The sequence below is a fragment of the Crocodylus porosus genome, unplaced genomic scaffold (assembly GCF_001723895.1).
Source record: "Crocodylus porosus isolate Cpor-Errol unplaced genomic scaffold, CroPor_comp1, whole genome shotgun sequence".
Classification (NCBI taxonomy): domain Eukaryota; kingdom Metazoa; phylum Chordata; order Crocodylia; family Crocodylidae; genus Crocodylus; species Crocodylus porosus.
The window spans coordinates 13,029,942-13,051,903 of NW_017728926.1; the positions used below are offsets into that span (position 1 = coordinate 13,029,942).

The 21,962-nt window shown below is 39.9% G+C and overlaps 1 protein-coding gene across 7 annotated transcripts in view; it reads right to left on the bottom strand.

The window, feature by feature from the left end:
* FHAD1 (forkhead associated phosphopeptide binding domain 1) overlaps positions 1-21,962 on the bottom strand; it is a 45,518-nt gene that overhangs the window by 13,375 nt on the left and 10,181 nt on the right. For 5 of the 7 annotated variants that reach the window (XM_019541528.1, XM_019541530.1, XM_019541527.1 and 2 more), the window contains 15 exons: positions 19,975-20,040; positions 19,283-19,387; positions 17,500-17,607; positions 15,368-15,448; positions 14,477-14,617; positions 12,383-12,578; positions 9,790-9,860; positions 9,215-9,352; positions 7,947-8,054; positions 6,664-6,753; positions 5,724-5,949; positions 4,948-5,029; positions 3,731-3,837; positions 2,906-3,065; positions 2,428-2,554 (listed from right to left, as the gene is read on the bottom strand). In XM_019541528.1, coding sequence (XP_019397073.1) covers positions 2,428-2,554; positions 2,906-3,065; positions 3,731-3,837; positions 4,948-5,029; positions 5,724-5,949; positions 6,664-6,753; positions 7,947-8,054; positions 9,215-9,352; positions 9,790-9,860; positions 12,383-12,578; positions 14,477-14,617; positions 15,368-15,448; positions 17,500-17,607; positions 19,283-19,387; positions 19,975-20,040 — 1,806 coding nt within the window. The remainder of the gene's footprint in view (positions 1-2,427; positions 2,555-2,905; positions 3,066-3,730; positions 3,838-4,947; positions 5,030-5,723; positions 5,950-6,663; positions 6,754-7,946; positions 8,055-9,214; positions 9,353-9,789; positions 9,861-12,382; positions 12,579-14,476; positions 14,618-15,367; positions 15,449-17,499; positions 17,608-19,282; positions 19,388-19,974; positions 20,041-21,962) is intronic. The other 2 variants (XM_019541529.1, XM_019541531.1) reach the window with 2 other exon arrangements.

Sequence of the window (21,962 nt, forward strand, 5' to 3'; positions counted from 1 at the left end):
TGCCCCCACTCCCATATTTTCTGGATGACAGCACTCCAGTTCTACTACTGCATGAAGAATATTGAAATTCTCCAGCTAGAAGGTAAAATCCACGACATGAAAAAGAAAGAAGCAGGTGGCATTTAGCCTAGGCTAAATTTCTTTCCCAGACCCAAGGAAGGGTACTTTGTACCCAAAAAGGTTAATATCTCTCAAGTACAGAGTGGGTCCAAAAAGAAGATACTACCAAAAACCCCTTGCTTCTCATATGTTTCCTGGACTGTCATTCTACAACAAGACTCGAGCCCTACTTATCACAGAAAAGAACAGCAAGGTACTGTTGTGCGAAGGATCTGCAAAAGGAAATGAGAGCTAAAGCATATTATCTTTTTACAAGCTGCTTTTTCCTACCTAATTGGCAATTATAACAACACTTAGCACTTTCAACACTTCACATTTGCAAAGCGCTGTATAAACATTAGCTAATTACCATCACACAATGCCTGTGCAGTAGGTAAGTCAAGACAGTGGCACTCAGTTTTCCATTGGAGAAATAAAAGAGCTTAAGAACAACATTTTTCAGAAAGGCTGGTGACTTTATGTACCTCAGTTTTAGGTGATCAGACTGACAAGCGGGAGGCCCAGTTTTTCACAAATGCCAAGCACTGCCCATTCCAATACAGGTCAACAAAGGCTCTCAAGGCCGTGCATCATTTAAACAAGCTTAGGCAAAAAATAAGTCAATGGTTATTTTTTCAGAATGTTGGTTTTAATGATTTACCTAGGGCTGTGCAGCAGATCCGTGCCAGAAGTGGGTATGGAACCCAGGATTTTCTAGCTCTTAGTCCTAGGCTTAGACCAGCAGTACTCAACTGCCAGCCTATGAACCTGTGTCATTCAACTCATCTGAGGTCCAGAAATTTAGCAGCAGGGAAGTGGTGGCAGTGCTAACTGCCACGGCTCTGTGGCCAAAGATGATATGGCCCCATGTGCTAGATCACACCAGCATGAAGTCAGGTCAGCACGGGGCTGGATGCAGGCGTGTATGGTCGGAGCAGCATGTGGCCAGGCCAGCACACCAGATTGAACCACAAACCACACCAGATCTGGCCTGTACTAGATCTGGCCCATGGGCCAGCTCTACACCACTCATCCAGTCTGGGGGGTTGGGTATTTTGGGCACCCCTGGCTTAGACCATCAACACTGCTTCTCATCTGACAGTGAAAGTACCACCACAACAAAGACAAATAAATGAATTAACACATTCTCTTCTTTGTCATTTCCCCAGCTGCTATATCAGGAAGTTTAAAGTACTTTTATGACTTGTCTTTACCAAACTGCTTTCAAAGCGGTTTACTTCTAAACCAACAACTCAGCTGTGCTACAGCCAGATTGTTGCAAACTTTCCCACCTTGTGTGCACCCGATAAGTGGTTGGGGATAAATTCCAGTTTCTCATCAATACCACGTAGCCAGCATACAGAGCCATCCATCATATAACCGGCTTCTGTAGCTATTAATTATTTATGATGCAGCAGTACTCAAAGGTCCTAAGCAAATTCAGCACTTGATTATGCTACAAACTGTACAAACACATAGGAAGCCACAATCCCTCCCTTGAAAAATGTGCAATCACATTTAAGAGCAGCCAAAACAGCCAGTTGGGTGGGTGCTAGTGAACGGTTAACAAAGGGTAAGTGTGGGCTATTATGCAGTACCTATTAAGCCTAAGTACACAATGAGATGGTTCATAAAATACGTATTTATTTTTCTGGAATATGCACAGCAGACAGCAGCCTGGGCGGGGAAATTACCAGGATTAACGTCTAAGCAAGAGAGCCTTCAGGCAGGAACGAGGCCTAGCAAGCCACTCAGAAATCAATCATACGTCTTGCTCTTGTGTGAGAATGAAAACATTGCTCTCTGGCCCAGTTCACCTACAGACATCAAGCATGATGATCAAGCATGTATACCTCACTGCCTCATTCCCTCTAGAGTGCCCCGGCATCCAAGCTGCACTCAGAATTTCAACTGTACGCTAGAAAGCACTAAACCCGGTGGGTCTGATTCTTGTCTCGTGGATTTTTCACTAGTGTCATTCCATTGATTCCGGCTGATTTTTATTATATTTGCACTGGGATGAGGTCAGACGTAGGACCAATACCTGACTGCTTAGAGAACCACCCTTTAGGAAAGGCACGTCTCAAATGGAAAATACGACAGAAAATATCATCAGCGTATTCCTTCCCTCTCTTCTGTTCAATCTCCGGGTAGCCCGTCTCATAGACTGTTAACCTAGGCCTTGGGCGTGTTCAGTCTAAATGTTACTGCATCAAGGACATATTGTTCTGCTTTCTTTATAGAACAGTTACTTATTTTATTTTTCCCTTTATCTACTGCATTCAGAAAGTTTGCTCACAAGTGCTGACTGTTGTGATTTGGACTTGCCTTCTTGGTTTCACAGACATCAGTTACTATAGTGGTATTGGTCTGAACACTCTTTTGAGGCAATTTCTCAAACTTGACCTCCTTTTTTTGGGTTGCGTTCAGGATTTTCAGGTTCTCTTTGGCACGCCTGTGGCGAGAGCAGAAAATATTGCTAAGGAGGATGACAGATGAAAATGAACAAACAGTTTGCTGAGGACAGCAACAAAGTTAGCTACTGAAGAATATAAATGAATAGGCAGGAATAGATAATAAGCTATGATTTAGTTGCAACTCAATTGGCAATGGTCCTTCAAACCCATATATCAGACTGTTTGAGATTTCTGAAAGGGAAGGACTGGCTTGATAAAATGTTACATTTTAAAATATTGCTTTTGTTCCAAGGGAATTAATTATCTAAATAAAATGCTGATTTGACTTGATTATTTCTTTTTTCAGGAACACTATAGCTTTCCTATCATTTCTGCTGATGCTCTTTTACCTTAATTCTTCAGCTGCTGTTTTCAGGTCCTTATCCTTCTTGTCCACAAGGTTTGACATTGCAAATAGCTTTTGTCTAAGCATGTTCAGTTCACTCTCTTGGCATTTAACAAGGTTTAGATTTCTCTCCAGCTCCATCTTTTGTTTCTCACTGAGCTCTCCTGCATAGAGTTTATAGTGGTTATTGGCTACCTTACTGCCAAACAGTGAAAAGTACCCTCAAGTCCTATCAAAACCAATGCTTTGAAAAGTTTTCTCTTTCCAAAGTATGTACTTCCAAGGACCCAGGCTTCTGACTCTGCAGAGCACTGTACAAATTTTATCTTTCTGTTTATTTGACTTTATGGCTATTAGACCAGTGATTTGCTTGAGTTGGAAAGGTGTAAGGAAGAGTAGCTTGTACTGTTTATTGTGGGCAGCTTAACAGAATTTGCTACTTGCAGTGTGGGTTCATACACCCATATTTTATAGCTAAAGGAAACCTTAAAGAAGGTGGATTTTCAGGAGGGGAATGGCTCAGTGCTTCTATGAATCAGTCTCCTTCTCAGTATCTCAGGTTGGATATTGCAAAAACAATCAGGCATAATCAGTAACCACTTCTAAAAATGTTAGCTTCTTTTTACTGAGTCCAAAGTATAATTTACCCAGGCAGAGGGGAAAAAAAAGTTTGCTTCTGCCTAGACCCAAATGAAAATACTGTCAGGAGAAAGTGAAATCCTTTTTTCATTATCTCTGGGATTGTTTCTCCTTCAACTAATATCTAGTCTCCAATTATTTTGGGTGAAGTCATGACAGTTTTGTAAATCACATGATACATTTGACAAACCTATCATATCCGACATTCTAGCTTTGGCTTCTGAGAGGTCCTTCTTTAATCCCAAAATGATGGCCTGTTTGGACAGGATTTCCTTCTGAGCAGCCGCTAATTCTTCTCTGAAATTCATGAGTGGATAATTGCAAAAACCAATTTCATTTGAAAGATTAATATTACTTAACATGTACATGTCTTACAAGGTAAGGTCATATAATTAATACATACAAATTATTTTTAAAGTATGATTTTAAATCCCATAAATCCAGAGATATAGAGTTGGGATTTACAGTCTCTCAGTTCTTAACTCAGGCTGTTATGCCCAGTTTTGCAGAATGGAAAAGAGATTAAACAAATGTAGTATTCTGCATCAAAGACTGCTCAGATCAAAGCAGACTGCCACATACTGGACACTTTGTTCCAGCTGGTTTCCCCTCCATGTTCAAGATGAGAACAGCACTTGGGCCATGAGATGTATGCTGAGCACTCGTACTAAAAACAATTAATTTAGCAGTCCCACATGACCGGCATAACATGCTATATGTTTCTGTGGCTTAATATACTTTTAATCCCCCGTACCAAAACCCCGCCCCCAAAATAAGATGGTCCGAAAACTGGTTTATCCCTCACATTTCCCATTAAGATGGGCCTCTATACATATTGGGCACATCTACACGTGCACATTTACGGTGCAGTAATTTAGGTTACCGCGCAGTAACCAAAATCACTGTGCAGTACAGGCATGTGTCTACACATGCACACCCAGACTGTGCAGTAACTATGGTGACTTACACCAACTTGGGCATAAATTTGATACCCGTATCACGCATGTAAAAAAATGTGATGCCTGATTAGTTACTGCACAGTAACACACATGAGCATGTAGACTGACTTGGGACTAACTTTAGTCCCAAGTCAGTCTACACAGCGTTACTGTGCTTTACCAGCTACACATGTAAGACGCTGGCCTAGAAGCTGCTTACTGCGCAGTAAATGCATGTGTAGATGCGCCCGCTGATTAGATCATCTGGGCCAGATTCTCATTTGCACTCTGGGGCCTGAAAGTGGACTAAAGTTGCACTGGCACATTCTCAGTGAGAATGTATAAACAGGCCTTACTGTAAATGAGAATCAAGCCTCCTCTCCTTTTAAAACTCAGTTTGTGATTAGGAGGTTCCTTTAAACCTTCTTCCACAACGAACAAAACCAAAGAGTAGCTATCAGTTGCTTACAGAAGATGACTATGGAATTCTTCATTGTCCGAAATTTCTTGTGAAATGGATGATGATGATATGGGAGGATCTTTCTGAAGTGCTGAAGAAAAAAACAAGACTATTTACAATCAACCAAGTAAAGAGCTTAGTCTCAAAGAGTATGGGTACTTTATATCTGTTTGCTTTTGTGAAGGGATCTGAGCTCAATAAAGGGATTTCAAGAGAACGTTCAGTAGATTTCATGTCATTTGATTAGCATCCTTCATTCTTTCCCAAAGTCTCTCTCTTCCAATCTAGAAATTAATGAGCAAGAAGCCACTACCAAGGAATTGCTTTGACTTAGGAACCATAGGATCTTTGTCTTCTAGACCAATAATGATTTTGAAGTTTTAGTGATGGCTCTTTAAAAAACAAAAAGTTATTTAGGTGTCAATTTGGGAAGAATTTCAATGTGTATTTAAATCCATTCCTATTTAGGTTTACAAGCACATGCTTAACTTTAGGTCTGTGCTCAGGTCCCACTTTGCTTTCAAAGGTCTTTCTTGAATAGAAAGCCTACCTGCATTGAGGCCTCACTGTATCTAGAAAAACCATGTAATAGAAGACATTGTAGAACAAAAAGACTTTTCAAAGATGTATTATTCACTAGTGGAAAATTACTAATTCACGATAACACTGAGCTACTAAGATATCCAGACCCAGTTCAACAGAATACAACGAGAGTGCTCTTTTATAGTAGGAAAACAGTGTTCCACTCTTTTTGTAAGTATGCAGCTAATTTAACATTTAGCTACCTTCAATTTTTTCCTGTAGAGCTAAATTTTCGCCCTCTATATTCTTCTGATGCAGCGTAGCCTCCAGCAGCCTGTTTTCTAGAGCAACTATTGTCTGCGAATGTTGTTTGATTTGTTCTTTATATCCTGCTATCTCTTCCTGAAGTTTCTGCTTCAGTATCTCATTCTCATCCCGAATGATTTTTAGGTGATTCTCTCGCACCAATAACTGCTCCTTCAACATGGCCTACAAAACAGGATGCATTAATTCTGTGAAAATGTGGTATATTTTAGCAGAAAAGGATAAGGACAAATATCTTTCAGCCTGGGCAATACGAGTAGCCCCCAGGCAAGTAGGTATTGGAGAAAAAATTCAGAGCTCTATTCCTATTGCTTCCTCTCTGCCATGGTGGAAATGAGGGAATATGCTATGCCTCATGAGAAGTTATATCCCTCCTCAGGCCTTGCAACTGATTGATGCTCCCTGCTGAGAGATGTGTGCAGAGGCGGTGGGATGTTTGTTGTAGGATTGGAAACCTTTCTTCTCTAGCTCCTTCACTCGCTGACTATTTCCCTTGCTCCAGGGACTGACTCCTGCAGCATAGATGCTGTTGCTTGGCCCATCATCCTGGTCCTCTTCTTCCTCCAGCACTGAACCCATCTTACAGTTTTAGGCTGGGACTGGCAGAGTTTGAATGGTTATGTTAAGAACCTTCCTTAGGCCACCCACAACATCTGAAGCTGGGATTTACAGAGCTAAAAAGATAAGGCACTAGCAACAATCCCTGACTCTGGTTACAATCAGATAGAAGGTGACCCCTCAGTTCAGCAATTCAGGAGGGGACCCTGGGAGAGCTTGAAGCAGACCTGCTTTTCATGATGTAATGAAAAAAAATTGCGTTCAGACAAAACTGTCTCTAGTTCAAACCCTGCTAAACAATGTCCTTGGTATGGTGGTTACCTCTCTTTTTCCAGCCTCTTCTAAGCTGTCCACAGTTTCTCTTAGTTTTGAATTTACAATGTCATCTTCTTTTGATTTTAGTTCAATTACCTAAGTCAGAAAATAAGTGATAGATGAGGATAAAGACGCAGAATACTACCTTTCATTTCTAGCAGTGCTGAAATCTATTTGAACACTGTATATGAGAAGCAAGGGATATTTTGTGGTAAGGCTTATCGGACAAACTGTATAGCTGGGAGAGACATTGAACACTATATAAGCCAGTGTAGCCAGAGGTCCACTCTAAGGAAAAGTTTCAGATGTGCAGTACTGAGCTCTGAATGAAAGAACTTAATTTTTCACCGGAAGTCATTTACAATGGTAGCAAAAATTAACTTCTGAACTTCCTCCTGTTATCAAACATTACAATACCAGCGTCAAATGAGTCTGCATTCATCCATTCCTCCAACCACCATCATATATGGATTCTGAACATGAAATATCGGAAAGATTAGCAAATACCTTCTTTTAACACACTCATGTTACATATGCATATCTGAGAAACAACCCTGGGTGTAACTGGGAACAACAACAATGAAGTCAAAGGAGATGTTCCCTTTTATACCAATGGTGAATCTGGCAGACAGTCATAGACATGATTCAGTTTTATAGTTAAACATTAGGCCATGTGCAATAAATACATGAGAACTAACCAGTAAATATTTTATCTGATTGTTTTCATTCATACTATTATTTCAACTGGAGAAACCCACTATCATGTACTTCTCATTTTCTTGCACAGATTTGAAAAAAGGTCAGAGCTGCCTTGCTGCTACAATGGGTTTAATGAGGTAGTTCCAGTTGGTGCCAATTGTTTCAAGTAAAGGACACATATATAGACCTTAGTAACATCAGTACAAAAAAGACAATTTTGTTAGGCTGGTGATTACTGAGAAATCACTGACATCATTGTTACTGCAGAGAAACCGAGCGACATTGCATTGATCTAACTAAACCCCGTGGCATAGATCTTTGCTTTTCCTGATGGCTGCTGTTCTTACATCAGGGATCTTCATTTTAGAGTCCTATGGATGGCTGACCCATATCCAAAGTGTTCATACCAAAGTGTATATACATGCACAGGCTGAACACAAAACTTGCACATTCATTTTACGGTGACGTTTTGCACGTGACCAAAACAACGTCGCCCATCAAGCACCAGTCTGATGGGCTCCATAAGGTATACTGGATTTTTCAAACCAGGAGTACAAAATATTCTCCTTCATCACTGGATTTCTACCAACCTCAGTCAAATGTCTCAACTGACTTTCCATATCTTGAACCTTCTGCTTTTCTCTCTCCAAAAAATCCTTTAATTTATCCTTCTCTGCAACGACAGCATTTTCTAGAATCTGAGAAATAATATCACATTATCATGCAAGTACCAACAGCCATCCTCACAAATAAAGGAATATTAGATCGAGAGAGGATAATGCTGAGCTAGAAACGGGAAAATGAAAGCAGTAAATCACAACTTTGGAGGGAGGATGGGTTTTGAAGGAAGGCTCGCTGAGTGGGCTCTTTTAAAAAGAAAGGGGAGAATACTTCAGGGAGGCAGTGCAGCAATGGCAAAAAGAAAAGAGGAAGTGAACAGGCTGCTGATTAACTGATTAATTTGAAAATCGGAAGTGTAGGAAGGAAGTTTCTACAGGGGACTGCTGAGCAATTCAGCAAAACTATAATACGTGGCATCACTGAAATACAGCTACTAGCAACCCATTGTAAGTCCCCACAAAGTTATTGTAAACATTATCACTTCTAAATAAAGTGTTTTACAATGCATCTTTCATCCTCAAATCTCAAGGTGATTTACAGAGAGCAGTTAAGTCTCGCAGCACTTGGTGAGCTACATAAATGTACTACTATACTTTCTCATATACAACATGGACACACCAATTCCCCCAAAATACCATTTGCTGGAAATCGGTGTGTGCAGGATACGCCACTCATGGGTAAAACTGAAAGTAAAATCAGGACCAGAAAAAGACGCAGGCTTGACTCCCTAGTTGCTGCAATTCAGTTACTTACTAAGAGGAAAGATTTTTTTCTTTTTCAGTACACAAGGTGTTTATTGTATCCGAGGATGTGTTATATTGTCTTGCATATGGTACAGATTTAATTCTCTTGCTCAGGCTCACATGTAGAACTTGATTCTTTGTTGCACTAATCTGTAGATCACAGTATCTTTCATATTCTTCTCCTGGTCCCCATAATAGTTTATGTTCCTTTAACATGTGGGTCATGATTGTAAGTCTTGATCTCCTCACTTTAACTAGAGCAGCACAGTGTATGGTAGGCATAGGTGCAGAGGAGAGCACTAGTGAAGAAATTATACAAGTTCTTCTGACTTCATCAGAGCCAACATTTTACCCCTGGGCTTTGCAGGCATTTCAATCTGGATGTGCATTTGCAAGATACAATTTCTCTTTCCTAAATAGGCAAACATAATAATTTTTTGTACATATTTTTTGTCGGTAAAAGAAACATTGTATAAGGAACAGCTCTATTGTACCTTTTTGTTTTCCTCCTCCTTCTCCAGGACAATAAGCTCTATCTTGTTTTGCAACTCTCTCTCATATTCCAGTTTTTGTTCATTCAGCTTTTTCTGTAGCAGGGAATTCTGAGATTCCTGCAACTTGCCTAATTGGGCCTAGAGGGAAATTTTGGTTAAAAAAAAGATATTGAAGGACTCGTATTTTAAGCAGACTGAAACGAAACCATGTTAGATGTTAGCAATTTATTCCAAAACGAATGATATGTTCAAACATTTTTTTCTTTAATATATAGTGACTTTAAAAAACATTGTTCAAATACCAAACTCGAATTGGGTAATGAGAGCATGATTCCAGGCAGGCCGCGCTGCTGGCACAGCCTACTGCGCTTCCTATATTCCTCCACTTCTGTAAGACAAGGCTGTCTATGTCCTTTGACCAACACAGCTACAACCAACCACCCTAACACGTGGGAGGTATCCACTTTTGTAAAATACTGAATGATGGTTTGTAAACCAAATCTGTAATAGCCCTATGATTTTTTGTCTTTTATTCACACAAATCCACTAAGAGAGTCTCAAGCATTTTATTTTACCTGAAGTGTTTGAATTCTGCCCACGGTTTGATGATTATTCTCCTGCAGACACTTAATGTATGAAGCCAACCCTTGGAAAGAAAAGATATTTCAATGACATGATGTGTTTTTATTTCTGGAGGGTTGTCTCTCTTCAGCCACTTAGTGGAAAGTGATGATGCATGAGAGGTTCAACTAAGGGTGCAGCTTGTTTTCCTTTTAAATCAAACAAGGCTGGTCTTTATTTCAGTCTCCTCTTTATAGCTTCTCCCTTCCCTTACAAACTGAGGAGGGGAGCAAACAGACCTCCATGGAATTATCCCATACTAACATGTGGCTACCATGTCAAGTGCTGAGTATGGTATACAGATACAGAAGACACAGGAGAGTGAACATCATTTCTTGTTTATGTGCTATTCAATACAGAGGCAATTTAATCCCTGTCATTACCTACTCTTTTAAAAAAGGAAGCATGCTATACCCATTAGGTCTCATCACCCACCATAGACGCACACATACACATCGGTACACATATATACATACATACAATCATACATATGCATACCCCCACACACACTCAGACACACACACACACACACATCTATATACATGCATGCACACACACATCCACATTACACATATTCCAGTAATATGCTGCATGGTATAGTTTGAGCCTTCAAAAGCTGGATTGGCTTTCCATTACATACGGCATTCTCAGGCTCTTTTGGCACTCTCAGCTATGCTAGCAAAAACAGCATAAGAACACCCTCCTGCCATGACTTCCAGTGTTGGCTGCCTTCATCCACCCTCTTATTTCATATTTATATATGTAAATGTATTTTTTTAAAGCTCTGTTAGCATTCACAGCACAGGGGAATTTTCCCTCTGCTTTTCAGTGCAATTAATCACCGGAGGTTAAACTACATAATATGACTGACATGAGACAATAGACTGTTCTGCACGAAAGCATGAAAAGCTATTGGTTTTTCCATACACAATCAAAGCTAACTTCTTCCCAGTGTATCAGAAATAGCAACTGCTCTGTTTCAAAATAGGGGTTAGAATGGAACAGAAAGACAAGACAATCTGTTTCCCCGCACCTCAGATAAGAGAGCTGGCATTAAAGCAGCTAGCAATGCTAAATTCACTGTCAAGGACCTTGTATTCTGTTGCAAAGAGAAAAAAAAAACACCACAAAATGGATAACTTCAATGGAACAAGATATCTGATTGCATACAATCCATCATCTATATAACACACTTGAAAAGGCAAATACCGCATATGCTCTGGTTGATACCAACTGCAGTGATTTTTGTATCAGTTAGACAATAAATATAGGGATACTGTTAAAAAAAAAAAAAAAAAAAGATGAAGAAAGAACTGCTGGAAAATCAAATTCTATTAGTGCTCCAGAATGAATAATAGCCAGAGCAGAAACTAGCTAACCTGATAACACTCAAACACTACCTGAATCCAAGTTGCAAACTTAAAGCCTTATTCCCCCAAAGTTTGGGAGTGTCGAAGGTGAGCTTATGGCTTAGTTAATTATACATGTAACAACCAGCTATTGCAATTAAATAACTAGACTCTGAACTAAAGTGTGGAGATGTTCAGAGCTAGATTGGTTCGGAAAGAGGGCCTAAGAAGTTGAAGATCAAAAAGGACTCGTGATGACCAAGGGACTGTTTTTGGTACAACTATGACAGCAGACTGTTATTGAACAACATTCCCCCATGACTTTTTATACATTTGATGCAAAATGAATCTAGGGTAGTGGTGGGTGAATTAACAAAATGACCAGAACTATTAATGTAGTTGAGATAATATCTTTCATTTGGAAGCCTGCCTAACTCTGTTACACAGTTGGTTCAATAAAAGATATCACCCCAAGAATCCTTGCCTCTTGCACAGTTTCTGGACCATCATGTCTACAACATCACTCTTGCACTACCAAAACTACTAAGTACTTTTAAACATTTTTCTTCATAATGTAAAGGACATCAAATCAATTTTTATTATGTGATTGCTTTTGCCCTATGCTGCAAGTTCCCTTTTTTCTCGTAATAATAAAATTGTCGTCTTTGTCCTGACTTTCTCCATATTTTTGCATTATGATCAATCAGCCTTAAGGATGATGTATAAAGCCGCAGGTTCAAAAATATATTGCTGCAATGTTCAAACTACTGTAGGATGATAATCTCAAAGGAGTTCACCTGAGTTGGTGTTCATCTCCCATTTCAATGAAAGATGAGTGCCCAAGTCTCTTAAGCTCTTCTGAATTTCCCAGCTACATAATACAAAAAGGTGAGCTTGAAAATTTAGTATCAGAACCATCTGCTTTCCTTATTCTACTTAGCTGTTCTGATCTTCTAACTAGAGCTGGTATTGAAATGCACAAGAATTTTGCTGCCTGTTATTCTGCGCATGTCCTCTTTTGACCCTATATCAAGCTATTAGTTGCTATGCTCATTCCTGGTTGTCGCAAATTATAGGCTTTAAGATTAAGAAGTGCTCATAATTTAAAATGCATTTTGAACATGCATGCTTAGTTTGTGGAAAAGCATTTCACATGAGGCCAATGAAAGGAAAAAAGAACAAACAGCAAGATATAAACCTTTGTCAGAGTGGGATGCGTCAATCCCCACATCCTGCAGGAGCAGTTCAATGCCCTCTACCCACGAGAGTAAACTGTTCAGAATGGCAATTACTGGTGTGTGGACCCACAAGACAGAACTGTCAATGCTCAACTCTTGAAGTTTACAAATCTCTGATTTCAAGCCATGGCTGCAGTAGGAGGTTTTTAAGAAAGCCTGAAAAAGAACTAATGATAAACCATCCAAACTTTATGGTCATTTGGGTCTTAAAACAAAATAAAACACTGAACAGTTTATAGCAAGATGCACCACATTATTGCTCTCAAAATCATGCTCTCTTTTAGGACTACTTTTTGTAACAGCTATCAGGAAAGCTGGGTTTTTTTAGAATATAATGCTATTTTTCTCACTCCATTGGATACTGAACCTGCGCGGTTTTATCTGCAGTATCCCTCTACTGTCGTGGTCATGTCCATAGAGTTCTGCACCCAACAGGGTTTAGCCCCCCATTTCAGAGGGGTTTTTTAAAACTCCCCGAGTGGCAACCTGCCTACTGCTCTATGCTACAATGTATTTCTATTTTTGGCACAAATTATCCCTATTAGTTCGTAGCAGTCTTGAATATAAACTTCTTCCCAGGAGGACTTTTCTGACTCAAGTAAAACCGAATCAGATCCTGTGTAACAATAAGTAGTAATGTACAGCACCTACTCAGCAAAGGGACCGGGCCCAATGATCATTTTTAAAAATTCTGAAACAGCAATTTTTTTTGTTTTTCCCACCGCAGGCCCCAGAAATGTTACAGGGGTCAAATTAAGAAGAACTTATATCCTTAGGAGTTTTGTGTCTAGTACTGAACGTTAATGGGAGTTTGGTGTCCAAATCTCTTAAGCTTCTGTGAAAATTCCTGCCTACAAGTCCCATTTCCTCTGGTTTCAATAAATGACATTTTGTTGAGCAGTCTGAATAGCTAACAGCAAAGCTTCTTCTGCTGAAGTGGATACTGAATATTAGTATTCTCATAACTTGATGAAGCCCTAAAAGAAACATATTATATTAAAGGATAAAACAAAAGTTGCCCTTGTTTTATAGAACTGCACAAGACTTTTGTATTCACATATAAATGACTCCTCAGAATCTAATTTGTCCTTATACATGCCATTATCATAACTGCGGGCACAGATTTCGTTGAGTGCAATTCTAAAAATCTGCAACAAATTATTTTTAGTTCACTTCAAAGAAACATAAAAGTTGAATTCATGCTTTGATCTTGGATTTTACTTTGGTGCAGTGACTACAGATTTAGTTTTAGTGCTCAGGGCCCTGCCATTTGTTTTTAGCAAAGGCCTAAGGACTGGACATGAACAATTTTACAGTCACTACATGTAAAATGCAGCTTAATGGCAATTTTCTCCTGCAAAAAAACAACCAAACCCTGAAACACTCGCTCTCTTATATGGTTTATAAAAGGGAGGTCTGCACTTGCACTAAAAAAATCAGTTTTGAAAATAACTTTTGTACCAAATCAGGACAAAAAGCCAAATCCTCATCAATTTTTGCATGAGTGAAATTCTGCAATATTTCACTCTGGGAACACCCAAGTTCTTGCTGCAGGAATGTCTCATTGCTTCTGAAATAAAATAATCTCCTTTGACCCCCCCGAAATTCTTATAGCCTTAGGAATCCAACTTCCATGGCAGCACAGCAAGTGATCTGGGGAGCTGGAAGCCCTGGGAGGTAGGAGATCTTGGACTCTCAGGGTCTCTTGCAGGCCAGTCAGGATCTTGGAAGCCTTCAAAGACATAGCTCCACAGTAGCCCACCAAGGAGGAGTCCTGATTCCTAGGCTTCCTGCAAGATAAGCTACCAAGGAGAGGAGAGCCAGGCTGACAGAATATTTCATTTTCAGCAAAATCATCTTTTGCTGTTGATAAATTTCCAAACAATTCTAGCAGAGAAGCATTGCCATTTGTAGAGTGGCAGTTTATCGCCTCTCTGTGATATGCAAGCAGATCTCTTCTCTCATTAAACCTCTAAATTAAATCTGTCTTCAGGACAATAAAGTGCAATATATCAGCTAACATCCAGTTTACAAAAGACACTTAAACAAGTGACCTGGAATTCTTCCAAAGATTTCTTTAACACATCAACGCTTGTGTGTTGAGAGTCCCTGAAGCGTATTTCCTCCTCTAATACTTTCTCCTTTACACGAACCTGAAGATTTTCCTCAAAAATCTGCTTTATCTTCTCGAGTAACTGTCAAAAGCATATGAAGGGAGATGCATAAATAAGTACATTAACAAAAAAGATATACCCATTTTTTCATTTGAAAGTCTTAATATAGAACAGCTCCGATTTGTTACAAATTTCCCAAGTCAGCAAAAAAAATGGCTGTAGTATATATGGTAGTTTGGTGCTTCACCAAATTATTTAATTACTGTGACTAGGCATAAAGAGTATGCCACCCCAACGGGCCAATTTTCAAAAAAGCTCTCAAAGCATGTTGGTGCTATCTAAAATTTGGAGGCAAGAAAGAATCGGATTTCCTCTTAAATTTAGTAATGTTACCTACTGCTGCTTGCAGCTAAAAAGGTCAGATTAGCCTCAACGTATTGATTACTGCTGTTATAAAAATGTCTGATCAACCAATTTACTCATACAATACTCACCGTTTCTATCCCTCCTCCTCCCTATTCCAAAATCACCCTATCATATGTTTAAAGACATCTTAGCTCTGCGCTCATGAGCTTCCTTCGAACCAGGTTCATTCTGTTACCCGGTAGGAGTTGTTTGCAGCATGCGGTCTGCATGGAGACAAGTCTCTGCAGCCTGGACAGGGGCAGAGTCATTACAGATTCACTTGAATTTTCAAGTGACCAAACGAATCTGTGCAATTAAGAACGTGGCCCAGCAACAAAAGCTGTGTAAACAAGCAAAACCAAAATGTTCTTCCTCCTAAGTGTGAGAAAGCTCAGTGAATAGATATGAATTTTCATCCCAATTAACCTGTTGATCTGTCACCGTCTTCTCTGCAATGTCTTCTACCGAGTACACGATTCCAATCATTTGGTTTCTGAAAGACTTCAGCTGAAACAGAAATTAATAAAGCAAAGACAATCACTGGCAGATAGAATTTCTGTTGCATCTATTTGCCTAGTCTGCGCTAGCCCAGAAAAAAATCAATTAAGAGGGGACATGAGCTTAATTATTTTGTTTTATTAAAACCTTGTATAATTATAGTGGGCAGCAGCATTGAAAAAGAACAGTAATTATCAATTAATTTGGAGATTTTATTGACTTCGAAGCCCCTTCTGTGCTTTTGCTATTGCATCAGGATACAAAATAAAATCACAATCAATTTGCTACCAGAACAGTCCACAACAAGAACTACTGTTAAACTGCTGGTTTACACCATGCTGATAGCATAGCAGTATAATTAATAATATCAGGCATGTTGTCTACTCAGTGAAAGGGTATAATCTGCACCGAGGCTCTCGGGAGACTGTCAAATCCATGTCAGCCATGTAACGGTGATTCCCCAGAAGCTCATGCCATCTTTCTAAGTACAGTGTGTTAGACAGAATGGGATGAAAGAGTGTACCTACAATCTCTAGCAACACCACCGCAAAAAGAAGAACCCTACAGTAATATCCTAAATAAAGAGAGCTAACCTACAAAAGAGACGGAAGTGTTTAATTACATGGCAGCAAAAGAGAAGCAAAAGGAATTATTAAGGGACTTGGACAATTGCGATCCAAATCTGCTCCCACAGTAAGGGTTTTGACATTCGTTTTACAGCAAGCAGTTTTGGGACAGCAGTGACGGAGGTGGTAAAGGTCAAGTGCTAGAATGGGATTTAAGGAGAGTGTTGCTAATGCTCCAGATCCAAACTGAAAAGAAGATCCAGCTGATTTCCCTGAGTTACTTCTCAAGATACCCCTGAAGTACTTGCAATCAGGAATGATTTAACCCTGAAGGTGGTACAGATGTTACTGAAAAACAAAGGTACCAGATTGCACCAAGTGTCAGGCATTTTAAATTATTTCCCAGTTCATTTACAAGGTCTTTGTTTAGGTTGCATTTTAAATTCCACAAGCTGGACATATTGCTAGACAGTTGCTGGTGGAGCTACTCCGGGCGTGATTCTCAAACACCTCCTAACTTTAGTGAAGCAGTTAAACCAACCCAAGCTTTTGAAAATGCTACCCCCACTGTGTATTTTCAGCAGCAAATTGCAAACATTTCCAGTTAAATCAGCTCAATGTAACCTTAGCTAACTGATAGTGGTGTCTCTTGGGGCTTATGTCCCTGAGACAAAAGTTTTCTCTTTTGTGGAAGCTCTTGTTAAAACACTGACAGGATTTCACTGAGAAGTAGCTACTGCTAACGGCTTGAAATTAACCCTTTGCAAATGAAGTGGATTATTAACACAGCTCTATTTCAAGTTAACCCGAGTGCAGTTTCTCAGCCCAGTGTCAGCTAGATTTACATTGCTAAGAATATTGCTAGCTGAACTGTGCTACAGGTTAATGAAGAAGGTGGGCACAAGGCAATTGCTTTGAGTATAGTTTTAGAACAGGTATAATAACACTTGTTAGATGCAAAACATCTGCATCCATGTGGAACAGAGGGAAACTGCCAAAACCCACCAGCAACAATTATATTTAAAGATGGTGATAAATAATATATAGTCCTGTAAGGACAGGACCTTAAACCAGGAAATTAAATGCTGAAAGGATTTGCAATTGCACTAAAACAGATGTTGATGAAATTAAAAGTACTTTGCAAAAGGGCTTGTTCTTCACCGAGTAGATTCAGTCAGTAACTGTGAGACAGGGATATAGGGTGCTGGGCAGGATAATAGAAAATTGAAACATATGTTTGTGCACCATATAAACTTTAGCCATCTATAACAGAAACATAGGAATGGACTTTTGTAGTCACAATGCCCAGAAACTGGAATTAAAATGAATACGTCAGCCACAATGCTCTGTGGTCGGTTCTACACATTTCTTTTCCAGCGTTCCAGGTTTGGATGACTTTCATGGCTGGTACAAATAACATTTTCCTATATAAATGCTACTGCCAACTACACCGTCGACTGCAGAGTGAGCATATTTCTTTTCTGTAACCTCTACCTGAGCTTTCGCTTGCTCCAAATCACCTTTAACTAGGCGCTCTCTGCGACCCATCTCTGTTAATTGGAGAGATTTCCTTTTGCACTCTTCCTTCAGCTCCTCTTCAACCTAAAACGACGAAATCATTTGAATATCAAAGTAACAGCACAGAACAGTGCTCTCAGCAGTTCTGTCACAATTGTGTACAGAAGCCTTTTTAAAATAGCATAACCCATAGATAGCTTTGCAATACCATGTTAAGCCATGCAATACCATGTTGGGCTACGCAATGTTACCCTCTTTTTAAAATATGCAGGCCTTGAACATATCAGCTATTTTTCTTCCTAGCTGTAAGTAGCTGGTAGGTAATCAGCATCATACTTCTAGCCACATTTCCTACATTATCTAGGTCTCTGGCTCAAGAGTTATTTGGGTCTCTTTTGCACAAGATAAAATGCTATCAAATAAGCTGTATTCTGAGGTCAGTCTATAAACAGAAGGTTCCTGTAGGCTTTTTCACTTACTAGTAACATAGACAACTCCTCCGATTTTCACCAACATCAATATGCCTTACAGAAATGAAAAGAACATGTCTAATTTTCCATGCACGTGCAACATTGCAGCCAAGATGCGTGTGTCAGTACATGGCTGCCCTCTACTGAATGTAACCCAGCCTGTTCAACTACCAATTGGTCTGTGATTATATAGCTGTTGGCCAGCAAATAGCTTTAGGTTCTCTATTACTATAGTCAAATAAGAGAGAGTCTCCTTTAGTTTGAATTAGTATTTCTCCACCAAGACATTACAGCACCTTAGGTTACCACGAGATTCTTTTCAGGGTGTTGTGGCGTGCCACACAATATGAATGCTGTTAGGTGTGTAAGCACCTACCCATGATTCACAAGATAAGCACAGAGATTTCAAATAGGAATCCATATTATGAAAAATATTTCTGAATTGTTGTGGTCTTCCTGAGTTCTCAGCAACTCCAAAGTTCCTGAGTTGCTGTATTGTTTTTCCCTAGGCAGCAAATGAGTGAAAATTAAGAGCTGCAAAACTCTAGACCTCTTGGTTTTATCAGACCAACTAGGGAATTGCAAAAAAATTATCTTTCTTTGCAACCTTTTGGGCACATGCATGCTTCTTCAGGCTGAGGACAAATCTTTAGTCTACACACAGCACAAGATGGTAAAAATCCTCATAGGTAGAAAATAAGCTGCATTTTGCACAAGGGAATTTTGAGGCTGGAAGTCTGTTCCTGTAGCTCTGTGAGAGTCTTTTGTGTGAGCTGCTCCTTGACGTACAGATAAGGCTTTCAGACCCAAGGGAACAGACTTCCAGCCTCAAAATTCACCTGTGCAAAATGAAGTTTATTTTCTACCTATAAGGAGCTTTACCACCTTGGATTTGTCCTCAGCCTGAAGAAGGGTGCGTGTGCCTGAAAGCTTGCAAAGAAGGATATATTTTTTTTGTGATTTCTTAGTTGGTCTAATAAAAGATATCATCTCTGAACCAACAGTTCTAGAGTTTTTTTGCATTTGTTTTTGTCTCAGACCAACGTGGCTACCAAATACATCCCTAAAACTAAGAGCCAGCATTTCCCAAAGGGTGCCCAAAGTCTAATGAGGAGCGTCATGAGTCTAAAAGGTTGAGAAGCACTGCTCTGGATGAAAGCAGTCTATTTACTGGTACTACAGGCTGTGTATTTGGTCTCACTGGCACCTGGTTAGCCAGTGAGTCTCAGAATGCTAATCCCTTCAGGACTGGATGTTAGAGGACGACAGCAAGTGGAAGGAAGAGTTACCTTTGCTTTTTCTGCAAGCCTATTTTTTAAGACTTCCTCTTCAGTGCCGCATTTCTGTATTTCTCCCTGAAGCCCCTTCACTTGAAACTCAAGCTCTCCAATGCGCTGCAGAAGCCCCGATAAAATAGATTAGCTATACAAAATAAGTTAGCCAGTTTAAATCATCTGCATTTCAATGACAGCTTCATTACATTAGCTTCAAGGTTTTCTTTGTTTTAACTAAATGAGTTAAAACAGTTATTATCAATCCTAAACCATTCCCTAATAAAAACAAATGCATTTCCCCTATCTATCATCTTAAAGATACTGGATTTATGGAGCTGGGTAGAAATAATCATGAGTTGGTTTGGGAAGCTAATTGGTAACACTGCACTTAAGAACAAGGCAGGTAGGTTTCTTGTTTCGTTTTCCACTAGATGATGTTTACAACCTTTACAGTGATTTCCACTTACAGTTTAAATCCTATTTCAAACTAAATGCCATTGCACTTAGTGGCCATTAAAACATTTCCTGGAGTCAACATTTCTTCAGATCTGCTACACAGTTAGGTCCCTTTCTATTACAAGAACTAGATTAAAAATCATTTCTAAAAAATGTCAAGATTAGCACTCTCTGGGGACATCTGGTTTCAACTGCTGCTTTCCTGTGACTAAAACAATCCAAGCAACTAAAAACTAAGAAAACTAACTCACATTTTGGTACGTAATAACTTCCCTCTCTTTGAATTCACGCTTCATTTCCTCTTTAATCCTAGAACACTAGAATAAATAGCAACCAAGATAAAAATGATCAAGCGAGCAAGGTACTAACATTTGTATATTTTGCTGAGCACATACCACAAGAGCATGGTACTACCATAAGATCCCCTTCCCACAGGATGCAGAGTGCCCTCAGTTCACAATAAAAGCAATGACAGTAGCACTGTGAAGGATTGGGCCTTTATAACTCTATGTCAGGGCTTAAAAAAGAAAAGCAAAACAGATAATTAGCAGAAAACCAAACTACGTAGGACAGATCCCTTGTGTCTAAGCAAATAGGGTGGGTAAAGAAAATACAGATACAAGGAAGAAAGGACTAGAAGAATTCTTTCAAGATAACCTGACCCGCATTCAACAGATATTTTAAAACAAGTATATTGCATAATATGTCCATGCTCTGGGAGAAGCCGTCTAGAGAAATCACTTGTGTCCATAAAGGTGGAGGTAGCTGAGAGCCAAATTCTGATTGCCAGGTGTGTGTGTATAGGCACACTCCAGAAAGCCCAGAGGCATAGTATAAAAGCACTCGGCAAAGAGGTTTTATGCCCTGATTCTTCCTAAACTCATGAAGTGGCTTCTTGACAAGCTCTGCACAGGAGGGATGTGCTGGAATGCAAATATAGGCAAGGACCAGATGCTTTCTGCATGTAAACAGCTGCATCGTGACCTGATAAAAGAAACGGTCTGCTCTGTCTCTCTCCCCACTACTAAGATGCAGCTAGGTGAGAAGGAGAAGGCTGAAGTGTCGCAGGCCTTTCAGTGCATCCATTCTGCAATCTTGCTTTTCCCAGAGTCCCTAGGGCTTTCCCCAGTTGCCTCTCAGAAGTAATCTCACTGGCATCAAGGGACTGGCTTCTTGCATGGGTAAGGGCTGCAAACCCAGGCCTCCAATACCACCAGCTTGAAGAGCGTGTTGGATACGTGCAGTTGACTCTGTGCAAGGTGAAAGATCCTGGCAGGTCTTCTACAGCGCTACCAGGAGTACAGATTGCGGAGAGCGGATGCTGAGAAATACCGAGCTTCTCCTGCAAACTGTGACGTTCTATCGACTCCCACAGACTTCACAATGTACAGAAGCGCAGCAGATTTTCGGCGAGGGAACTGCAGCCACACTGAGTCACACGGAGAACTCAGAGGCCTGCTATTTTAAGAACGTAGCTGTTTTTTTCACTAAACCCCGCAGTAACGGGTCTCTCAAACCATCCACCTTAAAAATCGAAGACGCTGATCCAAAATGCAAAGGAAAAGGAGAGCAAATATATTAATGTCGTTAAAGGCAAATAGGGTGGGTTACTGATTACCTAGTGGTAATTCGCGGTTACAGCTGCCTGCTCTTTAGGAATTCTCCCATCGTGCCCTGTGAAACTGTGGAAATCCCAGCCTTTCAAACTCTTTACAGGACACTGTGGCTCATGTACCAGTCGTTGAGCACTCTCCTCTTGAATATAACCTTGCATAATTCCACCTGCACTGTGCTCCAGTAAAGCCTGGGAGGTGTTAAGGGAGAATGATCTGCAATGAAGGATATGTGAGTGTGTGAGCAGGAAAGCTGTGAATGTTTCTTGGATCCAGTACGTGTTGCTGGGTTTTTTTTCTATTCAGGTCTTCTTCACAGTCCCCCCCTTTCTGTTTGAACTACGAAACAGTTAAAATATTCAGGCACACTCCTTGGCCAAAAGCAATTAATAGTTCTTCACTTTGAGACTGTTCTACAGATGACATGGTTTTGCAAGAGATGCGAGTAGAGCGAAAGGTAACAGCTTTGCTGACATATAAAAAGGGGGAATGTTTTGGCAGTTTTCTTGAAGAACAGATATTAAGATGATCATGGATGATAATTGGATTCGGCTGTGGGACACAGCAGTTTGACTGTATTTCAGCAGTTTATGGCTACATGTTTGGAAATAATTTAATGTGAGCAC